At 51.3% G+C, this 15,169-nt stretch overlaps 1 protein-coding gene across 3 annotated transcripts in view; it reads right to left on the reverse strand.

The window, feature by feature from the left end:
- EPHB1 (EPH receptor B1) overlaps positions 1–15,169 on the reverse strand; it is a 77,721-nt gene that overhangs the window by 13,162 nt on the left and 49,390 nt on the right. For all 3 annotated transcript variants that reach the window (XM_061354448.1, XM_061354449.1, XM_061354450.1), the window contains exons 5-12: positions 14,075–14,410; positions 11,320–11,501; positions 9,954–10,116; positions 7,998–8,106; positions 7,721–7,785; positions 4,155–4,277; positions 1,448–1,695; positions 1,091–1,306 (exon numbers count right to left, since the gene is read on the reverse strand). In XM_061354448.1, the coding sequence (XP_061210432.1) occupies positions 1,091–1,306; positions 1,448–1,695; positions 4,155–4,277; positions 7,721–7,785; positions 7,998–8,106; positions 9,954–10,116; positions 11,320–11,501; positions 14,075–14,410 (1,442 nt within the window). The remainder of the gene's footprint in view (positions 1–1,090; positions 1,307–1,447; positions 1,696–4,154; positions 4,278–7,720; positions 7,786–7,997; positions 8,107–9,953; positions 10,117–11,319; positions 11,502–14,074; positions 14,411–15,169) is intronic.

Here is a 15,169-nt window from a genome sequence, read left to right on the forward strand (position 1 = left end):
TAATCACAGGCACAGCATCACTTCCCAGCTGCCGGGCAGATCTATTGTGGCCTAAATTAAATAAAAACACAGATGAGACAACCTCTTTTATCTCTAAAGGTGATGGAAAGGCTACTTCATACCTCATCCCAGCAGCTACTGCTGGGTGTTTGACCCAAGGCTACTTTATACCTCATCCCAGCAGCTACTGCTGGGTGTTTGACCCAAGGCCACTGCCTGCAAGGAGTGGGGCAGGTCCACTGCAGGGAGGAACTGAGCAGGGGATGAAGAGCAACAGGCTGCAACTGGGCTAAAACACAAAGTCAGCCTTAAAGGCACTCCACAGGTTTCCCACTTTGGAGGCTGGAGCCCAAGAAACTGCTGCTACAGGAGTCAGTGCTGCCTTGTGCTTGCACCCAGTGCACAGTCTTTTAATTAATCAATTAGATGAGGTTGCTCATTCCCTTCTTCTCTAATCATCTTTAACACCACTAAGGGTATCCCGAGCTCACTGGCCAGAGAATAGTCATGGTGGGGAGTTGGGTGTCTCCTGGGGTGGCAGGGAGCAACGGGACAGTGGGGCTGCCATTACCTTCAAATGAATTAATTAAGGATGAGAAAGGTGGCTGGGGAACAGCAGAATTCCCACTAGGCTTGACTCTAATTAATGCTGGAACAAGCTTCCAGCACAGAAAGCCAGACCAGACCTGGAGCACCAGGGAGTTAGAATGCCATCATTGTGCCATCGGGAGACGCTGTGATCTCCCCTACTGTCTCTGCAGTGACTCCTCCATGCACCTTCCCTTCATGGAGGAGAAGGAAGGGGCTTATCTGGAAACTGCTACGGGCAGAAAGGTGCTTGGAGGAGAAGTGATGCAAAAAAAACATAAAGGGAGCAAGAGAAAGGAGGCAAAAGAGGATGATGGGTGGGAATCACAGCCAGGGGCTTTGGAGCACAAGCCCGTGTGGTGGGAACCCTCCTGAAATGCTCCAACCCATGGTAGAATCTCTGGAGCATACGTCCAGTGCCCTTTCCCCAGGTCCAGCTGGCAGCAGATGCAGGGCAGACACTGGGGATGCTGGGCAAAACAAAACCTCACAAGGTACCTACCAAGGAGCTGGTGTAGGTAGGGTCGGACGTATCATCCTGCAAATAGCGTGAGAGGCCAAAGTCAGACACTTTGCACACCAAGTTGCTGTTGACGAGGATGTTCCTGGCAGCCAGATCTCGGTGCACATAATTCATCTCTGCAAGGTACTTCATCCCAGCAGCAATTCCTCTGAGCATCCCCACCAGCTGGATCACTGTGAATTGCCCATCGTTTTGCTGTAATCAGAAAGAGTAGGCACTGGGGTGAGCATACAGAGCCCAGAGCTGCTCAGCCCAATCTTAGGAGGATGCTGCACCTCCACAGAGGACTACCCACCTGCCCTAACCGATTAAGGCAGAGGTATGTCAGCATCTTACCCGCAGGAAGGAGTCAAGGGCCCCATTCTCCATGAATTCAGTGATGATCATGACTGGTCGGCTTTTGGTCACCACCCCTTCCAGCCGAATGATGTTGGGGTGGTCAAACTGCCCCATGATGCTGGCCTCGCTCAGGAAATCCCGGCGCTGCTTCTCAGAATACCCAGCCTTGAGTGTTTTGATGGCCACGTAGATCTCCCGCTTGCCAGGCAGCTTCAGGCGTCCTTTATACACTTCTCCAAACTCCCCTGCAAGTGCAAGACCATCCACTACCACCTACTCCTCCACAAAAAACATTGCAAAGCATAATGGTAGCTTGAGCTGCTTTGTCTCCAAACCAACTGGATGAGGAATTACCTTCAGCAATACTCTCCTCTATAAATCTACTCACCTGTCCTTTTCTAAAGGGGCAACGTTTGCTGCTGAGGATGTGTTTAGGCTTGCGACCTTCTCCAAGGTGACAGAATCCATGACTGACAGAAGAAGAGGCTGGGGTTGCTCTTGCAAACCCCCTAATAAGGATTTGCAGAGCAAGAGCAACAACATTTAAGGACTACCTCAAATATCAGTTGTCTGCCTTGATAATCTCAGTTGCCTTTTTGCACATCACTTATCTTGGAATGGAAAATAGTTGGGTTGTTTGCATTGCTGCCCTCTGATTTAAAATGCAGATAAAACATCCTCTCATTTTCAGCAGGAGAGCTTTTCCTTCACCAAGGAAAAATTTGCCTGTGAAGGGATTATGTTTAAGCCAGGTTTGCAGCCACTTTGCCTTGATGAGTAGCAAAGGGCAGCTGATATATCACTGAACTTGATCCTGATCAAACTAGCTCATTGCTTCATTGCAACTTCCCCCTGGCTTCTCACTTTCTCTTCTACAAGTATGACACGTTAATTTAAAAATGGCAATAAAACCAGCACAGATGACATACAGATATGTGCATGCATGTGTATATATACATATGTATGGAAATATGGCACAGACTAGAGCGAGATCTGATTTTTTCTTGTTATCTCATGGAAAAGCCAAATGGGAAATCCCAAGAGGCCCCACTGTCATCTAGCAAATATGTTCATAGAGCTTTTCCTGCCTCATAGGAACTTTAAGGACATAAACCAACTTTGTGTCCGCTCTAATTCATCTTAAAACCTTATGTCTTGAGGTGTCCTGGTCTAGCGGGCAGATCCCTGAGGACTGGAGATTGGCCAACATGACACCTCTCTACAAAAAGGGCAGTTCAGGAGGACCCCAGAAGCTACAAGCCTGCCAACCTGACCCTAGTGCCAGGGACGGTCATGAAGCAGATGATCCTAAGTGAGATTATAAAGCGCATGCAAGAAAACACAGGGATCTGGCCCAGTCAGCATAGCTTCATGAAGGGAAAGTCCTGCTTGACCAACCTGATCTTCTGCAATAAGGTGACCCACCTGGTTGATGAGGGAAAGGCTGTGGACATTGTCTATTAGGAATTAAGTAAAACATTTGAACTGTCTCCCACAGTGTTCTCCCGGAGAAACTGTCTGCCCATGGCCTGGATAGGTGTATTCTTCACTGGCCTGGAAGCTGGCTGGATGGCCGAACCCAAAGAGTGGTGGTAAATGTTATCACGTCTTGGTGACCAGTCACTAATGGTATCCCTCAGGGCTCAGTGTTAGGGCCAGTGTTGTTTAACAGCTTCACTGATGATCTGGATGAGGGGATTGAGTGCACCCTCAGTAACTTTGTGGATGACACCAAGCTGGGTGGGAGTGTTGAACTGCTGGAAGATAGGGAGGCTCTATGGAGGGATCTGGACAGGCTGGATTGATGGGCTGTGGCCAATGGGATGAGGTTCAGAAAGGCAAAGTGCTGGGTCCTGCATTTGCTATAGGCCTGGGGAAGAGTGGCTGGAAAGCTGCTTGGCATAAAAGGACGTGGGGGTGCTGACTGATGGAGCTGAACATAAACCAGCTTGTGCCCAGGCAGCCAAGAAGGCCAACAGCATCCTGGCCTGTATCAGCAATAGCGTAGCCAACAAGGCCAGGGCAGTGATCGTCCCCCTGTGCTGGGCACTGGTGAGGCTGCACCTCAAATCCTGTGTTCAGTTCTGGGCCCCTCACTACGAGAGAGAGATTAAAGTGCTGAAGCAGGTCCAGGGAGGAGCTACAGAGCTGGTGAAGGGTTGTAGAGCACAAGTGTGATAAGGAACGGCTGAGGGACCTGGGTTTGTTTAGTCTGGAGAAGAGGAGGCTCAGGGGGCACCTTATCGCTTTCTACAAATACCTGAAAGGAGTTTGTAGTGAGGTGGAGTCGGTCTCTTCTCCCAGGTAACAAGCAACAGGACAAGAGGTAACGGCCTCAAGCTGCACCAGGGTAGGTTTAAATTGGACATTAGGAAAAATTTCTTTAATCAAAAGGGTAATCAGGCATTGGAACAGTCTGCCAAGGGCAGTGGTGGAATCACCATCCCTAGAAGTGTTCACAAACCATGTAGATGAGGCCCTTAGTGACATGGTTTAGTGGGTGGTCTTGGCAGTTCTGGGGTAATAGTTGGCCTGAATGATCTTAAAGGTCTTTTCCAACCTAGTAGATTCTATGATTCCTTGAGGATTTCCTCGTGAAGCATCACACGTACACCCCCGAAAACTGCTCCAGGTGGGTGTCTGGCCACGCAGGAGCAGTGGAGAGGGCAAGAAGGGATGGATGACAGGCAATGGCAAGACCCACCTGCTCCAATGACTTCTTCAATCTTGACGAAGGATACATCAATCTCCTTGGCGAACTCTCGGACTGCCTCATTGGGATCCTCATAGGTGAAGGGGTCAATGTAGATCTTCATTCCTGGAGACCCTTGTTGCAGAAAATACAGGAGCAAAGCAAAAGGGAGAGAAAATAAGAGTATTTGTGCCATGGCCAAGAACTGGAGACCCCCATGTCCTCACACTCTGTACGCCCATTAGGATGATTGCTATCACTGTCCTCACATGCCACCTCCATAGACCCTTACCATCCTCTTTGGTCTCCCCTATTCTACCTAACCCTCCCCTACATTCCCTCTTCTCTCCCTCTGCCTCTGTTCCTCCACTATTATCCTTCTTCTTCTTCCTCCTTGGCAATGGGGAGCAGTTACAGACATGAAGTACAATTAGCTGGCTTTACAGTGAAGGCTTTATGAGGCTCTACGTGTTAGTGAAGAAATATTTATTTACCTAAAAAAGCCTCTGATAGCTTTGTGGCGGCTACTAAATTGACAGAGTGCAGCAATTATAATCAACAACCTGTACGGAGCCGTAAGATACAGCTTGGCCCGCCTCTGTGACAAGTGTGCGGTGCCTCGCACAGGGGCAATGCACGCAGCAGGACCCAAACATGCTGCAGGGAGATGCAACAAGTGGGATCTTGCCCTTTTCAAATGGCAGAGAAACCAAAAGAGGCCCCCAGATTCCCCAGATGGTGTTAGCAGACATCCTGTCAGAGCTGTGAGGGGCACAGCCACAGGTTGGAGCATGCCCACGGCCATCCCTGAGCCTGAACTGAGCACCAGTGCTGTACCATAGTCCCCAAAGGGGAACCAAAATGGACTGTGGTCCCCCTGTGGGCGATCAGCCTCCTGTGCCATTTCTTAACCAAAAGGGGACTGGGAATGGTGTAGGAGCCCCTCAAGGTCATCTCTGGAGGAGACCAGGAAGGACATTGCTGCCTGGTCCTCCCTCCTGAGCCACCTTGCCCTTACTGTGATCAACAGTGTTTGATTCCTGTCACACTGGTGTTTCCCAAAGCCCTTCTAGAGGCAACCACAGATGAATGCATGGACCACAGTGTTTCCCCTGTGCAGCTCTACACTGGGAATCCAGATCATCTCCCGGCCACTTTACAAGTAATTTGGGAGGAAGCATGAAAGCCTCACAGAGGGGCAGTGCTGGTGCAGAACAGCTACCAAGGGAGAACTGTTTGCAGGGCACCCAGGACTTGAGAGGGACCGGACAGGAGCATCCTCATGCCTAAAAGGGCCACCTGGGGCAAAAGCTCTGCACCTTGGAGGCAGGCTGGGAAAGCTGCAATGAAGCCATCTGTGCATCTCCCAGTTCATAAATCCCTTTATGGCTCTGTCTCATACACTTTAACTGCCCCATAAATTTTTTTACAAGAGCAGCTGATGCTCCAGCCAGGATTACAAAGGGATTTACAGGATCATAACCAAGACTGACTCACTGATCAAAATATTGAAGAAATAAAGGAGGCAATAATGCTGAAGTTTCCTGCCCACCACCAACACAGGCTGGTTTTCAAACACCCTCTGATGTGCCCTGGGGTCTGCCCCTAGGCTCAGTGAGCACCAGCTTTAGCTCCCCCTCTAATGCCCATCCCATCTGAACAAATGGGATTAGGGCACCTAAACCCATTAGTCATCTCTGCAAACCTCAGCCACCAGCTCATCATCACTATGCTGGCAAAACCTAGGCAAAATGCCAGGTACCAGAGCACAGCACCAAAGACAACCCACGCTGAGCCTGCCTGCAAAGAAAGCTCTGTGCTCCTTAAATCACCCCAGTACTCCTAGAAACTGGATTAGGCCATTTATCTCTACTGCAGATGACGGCAAACCTTTTATCACTCTGAAAGTTTAAGCGCTCTGCCCCACAACCCTGACTCCAGCATTAGATTCTTTCTGACATCATTTTTCCTTGGGAATAAATATCGCCGGGACAGAGAAAAACCCTTTCCCACTGAATCACCGCCACTCCAACAGGGCGCTTTCCCTATCTTCCCTATCTCAAGGCTCCCAGCAAAGGAGTGGCAGAGATAAAAGAAGCATCAGAAATGACAACCTGAGAGACCCCATCTCACCCCAGAACCAACCCAGGGTAGTTCTTATCAGCTAGCAAACCTGGGATGATCCTGGGAGGAACAGCAGACTGCAATTGCTGTGCTGCTGCTAAACATGTGGGTGATTTGTTCCAATGGATGCACTTTTTACTCCATTAGTTGCTGGTCACAAATTTCCCACCTGTTTTGATCAAGCATCTGCAATAACCAAGCGCCTGGAGGCTTGCTAACCTTGACAGGGTTTTGCTGCGCATCCAGGAGCCCCAGCACCCTGTCTTCCTGGCACTGATCCTCACATATCCCAGCTTTAAAACTACACACAGACACATGCTTCGTTTCTTTCCTACCTGGTTTGAGCACCCTGTGTTTTGGAGTGCTTGGGGTGAGCTAGGAACACAGCCAGGGTGTGAAACGTTTCAAAACAGGAGGAGAAACAGGATAAATAAGCCCACCTGCAGCCTGATGCAGACCAAGCCATCAGGCATCAAATAAATCTTCCCCCAACATCCAAGGTGCAGAAACACAGAGAAACGAGGGAGGAAAAGCACAGGTTCATTGTATATAAGCATCACCCAGTGATGTTCAAATTGTTTGCTGGGAGGCTTAAGGTCCCCCACAGCCCTGCCATCATGTTGGGAAGGTTTGGTATGCAGCTGAGAAGGTCAAGAGTTCTAATGTGCTGTTGCTGGCTTGGCTGGGCTCACCTGGCTGCCTCCAAACCCCTCCTTCCCTGTCAGCACTCCTGTTTTTCTCTGCCAGACTTATCACTCCACCTCCATCCTTCCCCCCTGATCACCCATCCTGCTCCTGCCCTTCCCCAGCCATCCATCACCCATCCCTGCATCCCATCACCATCCCTTTTCTCCCCAAACAGGTGCCCAGGTTTTTTCCCCAAGCAGGTGGTCTCTTCCAACAAGGAAAGCAAACTCCACCTGGGAGACATCTCTAAGAGAGCATAAATGGGATTTACATCCTGTGGGCATGGACCCTGTGAGCACAGGGTGGCAACTACTCACCCCATGAAACTGATGTTTTATTATCAGGGGCACCTGAGCAGACATTATACACAACAGTGGAAGGAGCAGCCCAATACTGGGCTGTAGCAGGAAATCAGCTCATTCTCCCTCTGAACACCACCTCTCTCCTTCCCTACCTCCTTTGGAAGTCTTAACAGCATCCTCTCCCCATCCCTTGTCCCCCTACATCTCCCTTTCCCCCCAAATCCATCCTCATCCCCCAGATCCCCCTCATCATTCTTCTTTTCCCACCCTCAGTGCTGCACCACTGTAAAATCCCCCCAGACACTCTGACACACAGTTGTGGACATCTCTACTCCCACTCTATGGCACTCTCCATCTATCCCATGGGGGTTTCATCCCCCTGCCACACACACTGAAGTTGGAGGCATGGGGCACATGCTGCGCACAGGTTTAGGAGTGTTTCCCCAGCCCACTTTCCCTGCTCACCTCGCCCGGTGCTGTAGTGCTGTAACTTATCGCTGTACACCGCCTCCTTGCTATAGGCACGCTTCCTGGGAGACAAGGGGAGAAAACAAGCCAGGCTTGAGGGACCAGTGGCTGGCAGCACCCCCAAACCACCCCCCTGAAGCAGCACTTGCTGATCAGTGACAGCTTGGTACTCTCTCCATCTATGGGATCTCCTGTCCCTCCCTTCTTACCCCACATCTCTCCCAGGTACATCTTAGCACCTCCACTTCCAGGGACACATCCCATGGGGACCCACCTGCTGCAGACAATGGAGATGGCCACCAGTGAGACAATGAAGACCACCCCAGCCGCTGCGGACCCCGCAATCAAAGGCAGCTGCTCTCTCAGCTCTGACTTGTAGTCATCTGCAAGACAAAAGGGATGGGGTGAATTCTCCCTTGCACACTCATGGAGCAAGAGCAGCCTCCTGCGGAGGGGTCCTGTAACACCCCCTCTGATCCCAGGTGCCGCTCCCCTGGGAGAGTGGTGGAACAAGAGGGATCCAGGCAGGAGTGTTGGTTGAGGTAGGTGATGAGTCTGTGCTGTGTTGCACAGGGAAAGATTGTCACACTTGGCTCACTCATACTCTGGGTTAAAAATGTGGAAGAGAAGGTCCTGGGAATGAAGTCAAACCCACTGCACATGGGCCCAGTTTCCTGCAGAGATGAGGTTCACAGGGTGGCTTTGTCCATGCCTCGGGAGTTCCTCTTCCCTCAAAAAAATTTAAACCTGTTGGCCATTTTAACCAAATTTAACATGAGCCAACTACTTTCATAGAGCCACAGCAACTACAGCACCAAGCATCCCTCAAACTCCCTGCATCCCCTTGGCCACCTGCTGTGTCCTTCAGCAGCAGACTGAGATGAAAGCCAAGGTGGCACAGGGAGGACTGGAGGAACTCCAAGAAAGCCACTTGCAACCTCCATGTACCTCCCCACATTTTCCTCCTCTTCTCCCCTGCCACATTAGTGGTGTGGGCACCCGCAGTGGGCAGTATCCAGCAGACCTCACACTCACGGGGGCTTCTGCAGCTCCCCAGAAACATCCCCCTACCTCCAATAGTCCCCAGCAAGGTCTGCCAGGCTGCGCCAGCAGCCACAAGTGAGTTAACATAAAACTCACTCCAAAAGAAGCACATAAGCACCCCTTTATCTGTATTTTTCTATTCCAGGGTTAATTAGTAGCAACTAGATTTATCTCCTGCATGCTGCTTAAAGCCTGAGAAATTCTCATCTAACTATCAATTATTATTTAATAATCTACACTATCCGTTCTTATTAAATTTCAATTAATTGCTTATTTGAGGCAGGATTTTTCGTCTCGCTTCTCTAATCTTGAATATTCAAGGCACTGGGAGGGTTTATTACCATTTCCTTCCCTTCGGTCCCCTGCAGGGTCCTCCTCTTCCCACTCCACTCAACATGAGTGCAAACACAGGGTGACCCGGTTTTAGGAAAAGAGAAAAGCTTTAGGAAAGGCAGCCAGCAGTGCTGGGACCCATGGGTGTCACCTATGTGGAGCAGGAACAATGCAAGCAGCAGCAGGGAAGGGTTCTCTGAGGGGACTCCATCTGCTCCAGGAGTGCTTCATTTCCTGACTTCTGGGTTAGTTCTGAAGCTGGGATTAATGAAGAACTGTCCCATGGGGTATTAGTCTCTAAAGGGATCTAGTATTTGTGGGTGCAGGGAAGGAGCGGGGCCAGAAGAACGACAGCATGAGGCCAGAAGCCACAAAGGTCATGAGCTGGCCCTTTTCCTTCAACACACCACCTCAGGTTGGCAAATCATCTTTCAGTGATGGCTCTGACCTTTCCAGCTTTGTTCTGATGTCTCATATGCAGTCCTGAGCATCCCGCAAGAGCATCCCAGAGTCCTTCCTCCAGGGATCTACAACCCTCCTGTCCTCCCCACCCCACAGCGCCAGGTTTACAGCTGGTGGCAGGGGGTCTCTGCCACCACAGCTGGAGGCAGGAAAGACAGAACCTCAGCTAAACAGCAGGGGGAAAAAGGAGAGCTGAGAGATTCAAAACAGATTACTCCTCCAGCTGGCGATTAATAAGACACTGCTGTAAATCACCTGGCTTTTGCCACGTTGCCCACTGGGAGCAAGCTTTGCAGAGGCAAGTTCATTTAATCCAATTAGAGCTTGAAGCTGTCACTGGAACAAAACAACCACCCCCTTTGCATCCCTGTGCCCCACTCCCCGGACTCACCATCCGTCAGCGTCTGGAAGCACATCTTCCCACTGTATTTGCCATAGCCGGCTACAGTGCGGGCTCGCACCTGCACCACGTACACCATCCCCGGTCGCAGCCCCTCGATCCTGGCCGTGTTGGTCTGGCTGCGGGCCATGGAGGAGTTGTACTCGTTGTGATCCTGAAGGCATCACCGAGAGAGACAGTCAGATGCAATGGGAATTGGGAACAGTGGGGGGGACGATGTGCCCTGCAGCCCACCTGTCCCCACTGATGACACGGATTAGTTTTATCTTCAGGGGAATCAAGCAGTGGCCCTGGTTCTGCTCCAGAAGGGAAAGCAGTGGAGCCTGGGCAAGGAGGCTCAGACCCTCCTGGTTGCCCTTGATCCCTGATGCAGAGAATCCCGCAGAAACAGGACCTATGAGCTCTACTTGGCTTCTGAGGATCTGGGGAGGTCCCACAGGCAGCCCTCCTTGTCACACCATAGCAAAGAGCATGGAGCAGTGGGGAAACAGTAAGAGCATCCACAGCAAAAATACTCATGAGCAGCAAATTCCTCCTCTTAGAACCACTGATGTCCCTGCACATTGCAGAAACATCATGCAGTTACAGGAACACCACAACATGCCCTATGAGACCCTGCTCAAGCAGGTTCAAGGGCAACTGGCCTCTGACAAGAGCCCCAACCCCTATCATCCCTGCTTTGCTAACAAGGGTTCTTGTGCTAAACCTTGCTGGAAGCCTCATGCATCCCAAATCTCATTTTCTGCAGTGCTCCCCAGTGTTTTGCTGTAAAGGGGCTCTGGTGAGATCGCCTAATTATTCACATTTAGAGGAGTTCATTCAAGCTGGCAAGACACAGGAGGGATGAACAGCTTGGCCACGGCACGGTTCACCGCAAGGGTCGAGCGTGTGTCCCCTGCGGGCAAGGACAGCTGCCAGTGAAAGGATGCAGCGGGAAGCAGTGACCCGGCACAGGGACAACCCTGATAACCCTGCCTGGTGCCTGCCATCCCCTACTTTCCTCCTGACACTGATCCCAGGCTCTGAGTCACTGCTGGCTTTAGCAGATACTGGAGCCAAGGCAGAAACAGCACCGATGTACCGGAGAAAATGCTGCCATGGGAGAATGAGCATTTGTGGCCACATCTCTTCCCTTCCTCTGGCTGCACATCATTCCCACTCTCCCAAGCCAGCACAGGTGACCTGCTGCCTGTTCCACCCCCCATCCCACCCCTCTGACTCTTGTCAGCAGAAAGCCTCCTCGATGTTCCCCATCTCCCAGCAAGCTCAGGACCTGAGCAGCCTCCTCAGCAGCACAATACAAAGCTCCACGTGCCCCCAGCCCATGCTCCATCACAAGGTTTCCACTCGAGCTTACCGCTGCTGGCCTGGAGCCCACCGTGTTGCTGACATCGGGTGTGCAGATGCGACTCAGCTTCTCGTAGTAGCGGATCTCATAATCCAGGATGATGCCATTGGGCTGCTCAGGCTGAGGCCACGAAAGCGTGATGCTCCTCATTGTGGCACTCACCTGGTGCATGATGGGGACAGTAGAGGGTGCTGCCAAAGAAGCAGGGGAAGAGTTGAAATTAACAGAGACAGGTAGGACCAATGGCCCTGGGGAGGGGGAAAATTCCCTGGACACACAGGGCATCCCAAATGTCCCATGCCTGTGGCTGTTCACCACATGGGACAAGCTCACACATTAGCAGTGGGAAGAGCAGCATCTCAGCACCTTATGTGGAACCAGAGCAGCAAGCTGCAAGGGAATTCTGGTATTTAAACCAACGACATTTTAATTAGGGGTTTAGAAATCCTCAGTGCTCCTTCTCCCTGGGATTGCTTGCTCCAAGGATGTCTCCCACAGTGGGGCAAAGACAGCAAAGCTCTCCCCAGCAGGGACAAACCAAGACTCAGTGGCATTCTCCAGCTCTACTTGCCATCTTTTGCTGTAACATCCTCTCTGGGGGAGCCAGCATCCAGCACTGCAGGAGCCTGTACCACAGCTGTGACCCCATGTGCTGTTATAATAGGATGTAGGAGCAAAACTCTGCCAACCTCCAGGACAATGATGGGAAACCAGCTCAGGGACACCCCAACCCAGTAAGGGGACCCCAGGGTGCTGGAGCCTGTAGCATAGCTTTGGTTCAGCCCTGTCCCAGAGTTGCTGCTGGGTCTGCTCTCAGAGCTCTTGGGGGATGCTCATCCTCAGTGCCCAAATTTGTCTCCCCCAGAAGTTTTTTCCGAACCCCAAGCACTTGCAAAACACTCTCAAACCATCCTTCAGCTCCTTACCCACCCAGAGTTAAGAGAGCAGGTTTCCCAAAATAGCTACCAGGCACATTGTCTCCACTGCTCCTTCTCCATGTCCTCCTCTCTGCTTGCACTGGCGAAATCCCAGGGCTAATCTGCGCCTGATCATCCCTTCAGCCAAGCACTCCCACAGCCAAGTACCCCTGGAGCTGAGCATCCCAACAGCAACAATACCATCCTTCCACCATCAAAGACACCAAACTAATATATTAGACAGGAGCCACTTTTCCAAAGGCTTTTTGCCCTCCAAGTTGTACTTGAAAGAGTCACAGCCAGAAAATATGGGCCTGATCCTGTACTTAATCCTATCAGAAAGCCTCCCTAGCATGACCAGGGCAGACCTCAGCTTGGCACAACCAACTTGGAGAATAGGATAGTGCCATGGAGGGAATCTGGGTGTGATGGGAGCTCTATTCCATGTGGCTGCACTGGGAGATGTCAATAGCTTGGCACCGCCTTTGTTTACCTGGCATATTTAATCCTGGTTGTTTGGGTTTTTTTTTAATCTCTCCACATCCATTCCAAGATGTTCATGGGCTAAAATTAAACACTTCGCTTGCTTGCTGTTAATTGATGTATTCCCCACCTGTTAGCATGGATAGCTGTGTGCAGGTGGATGGGGCTGGGAGCAGCCCTGTGGGGTGAGATGCACTAACCAGGCTGGATGAGGCCCTGCAGTTGGAAAAGCCAACTGCAAGCCAAGCAATTTTAGATGGACAGCACTGATTTTGCCCTTGACATGCCTAATGCATTTCCACCACATTACCCCGCAGCCCACCCTGTGGCACTGGGAGCATTTCCATGTTAATATCCACCCTTTGCAAGACAAACAGTGAGTGCTGGGGTACGAACAGATAGCCACAGGTGGCCTGGCTGTTCCCAGCTTCCAAGCAGCCCCAGGGCAGGATGCAAGCAAAGAAACACTGCAAAAATCCCACCCTGGAAAAGAAAAGGCCGGGAAACAAGAGGCAGGCTTGACTGCATGTGGTTCAGGAGACAGCACTGCCAGCCAGGCACAAATGTAGATTTGTACTGCCCAGAGCCAGGAGACTTAAATATTTATGCCAGGTTTCTCTGTTGCGCTATCCCAAGGGAGCACCTTGGCAAAGGCTGCCTACATGACACGCTCAGTACAAAGCAGGAATTACCATCCCCTTTCTCTGCCCAAAGCAGATGGATTTCCATCTCCTGCACTCTCTCTGTTCCTTGTGGCAACCTGGGACCAGTTTCCCCCTTGTCATCTGTACCCCCAGCCTGCTGGCATCCAGGCTTGGCTCAGAGCTGCTGTTCAGCTCCTGACATCTCATCAGAAAAGGGGAGGGAAAGGGGCAGGGGAGCCTGGAAAAGGGGACAAGAGGAAAATTATGGGAGAGCAATGTGCCAGAGGAGACAGAGCCTGAACTCAGCCCTGGGATGCTGCTCCGTCCATGCTGTAATGCAACCAGGCTGCATCTCATGGCTGGATTCACCCTGATCCCACTTGGGAAAAGATGGGAAAAAGTGATGCTATTTCATCCCCAAGCAATCTAGAGGTGGATAAAAAACAGATATTGGTCCCCTCTCTCCCACAACCCATTTCTCACTTTTCCCATCCCATCCACCTCCCCAGTACTTTCCCTTCCTCTTTTCCTGGCCTTTCTTCCCTCTTGCCACCTTCCCCACAGCCCACTTGGGGCTGGCTGCAGATTTACCACATCCATCACAGACAACTCACACACAAGGAGCTTTATCCTTCAGATGTGGAGCTTCCTTCCACATGGAGCTTTTCATTGGTAGAGCATGGCTAAAACCCCCCAGCACTGCATCATCCCAGGACTCACCCGCTTGGTTGGTGGTGATGTTGACAGACACGTGCTGCTGTGGGAAGGGGCTCTTGTTGGAAACCCCATTGACAGCCTGGATCTCAAAGGTGTAGGGCGTGTGTGCCCACAGGTTGCTGATGAAGACCCGAGTCTCCGTCAGCCCCAGCTGCCTGGGGACAAAGTCCACGTTGTCATCGCAGCGGGAGCAGGCGCGTCGGTCCGACCGGCACTTCTTGCAGATGATGTTGTAGGTGACATCGTCCCGACCCCCTGTCTCTCGTGGCGGGTGCCACTCCAGGATGATGGACGTCTCGTTGACGATGGAGATGACATTGCGGGGACCAGACGGGACACCTGCAGCAAAGGAGAGCGCTTGAGACAGCCCTTGTCCAAAATGTTATGCTCAGCCCTACTGGGGTTCAGCGGGAGCCCGGAGGTCTCCAGCATGGCTCCATCTGCTCATCTGCCCATCACCTCCTGCCTCAAGAGGGATTGCTCTTAGCTTTGCCTGAGTCGGGGTCAGGCTCTCCCCACTGGCAACACTCACCAGCTGCATCACCAGCCACAGAGGGGGGTTTCATAGTTCAGACAAGGACTCCCATGGCACAAATCCACTTACTCTCCAAAAAAAACCTAAACCCATGCAGAGTGCATACACATCCATCTGCAAAGATAGACTCATTTTAACGATCAGGAGATGTCGAGATACCTCCAGTGCTCACATGGAGAAGCAACTCAAACAGATTATCACAGTGAGAGAAACTCCACTTAGCCAGCACCGCAGATAAATGGAAGAGAAGTGGGCAAAGAGAGTCAAAAATGGAAAGTGGTTATTAATGGTTCGATACCTCAAGTTGGGAGCCCAGATATTTAACAGCAAGGAGGAGAGCCGGCACCACTCTCTGGTTTGCAAGCAGCTCGGATGTTGGACAAGAGATCAAAATTGCATTGATCAAATCCACTGGGAGCCGTTGCAAATGCTTCAGAGGATGGGAATTGAACATAGATCTGACTGCAAGCGCTGCCGAAACAGGGCAGGAGTCCATAAGGAGTGATTCAGGAGGAATCCAGGCAGGACAGCATCATTGAGGTACAAACATACATCTGCACAGG

This window comes from Neopsephotus bourkii, unplaced genomic scaffold (genome assembly GCF_033783945.1).
Source record: "Neopsephotus bourkii isolate Nb327-2 ecotype Australia unplaced genomic scaffold, CSIRO-AGI_Nbou_v1 NB_739, whole genome shotgun sequence".
In the NCBI taxonomy this organism is placed as follows: domain Eukaryota; kingdom Metazoa; phylum Chordata; class Aves; order Psittaciformes; family Psittacidae; genus Neopsephotus; species Neopsephotus bourkii.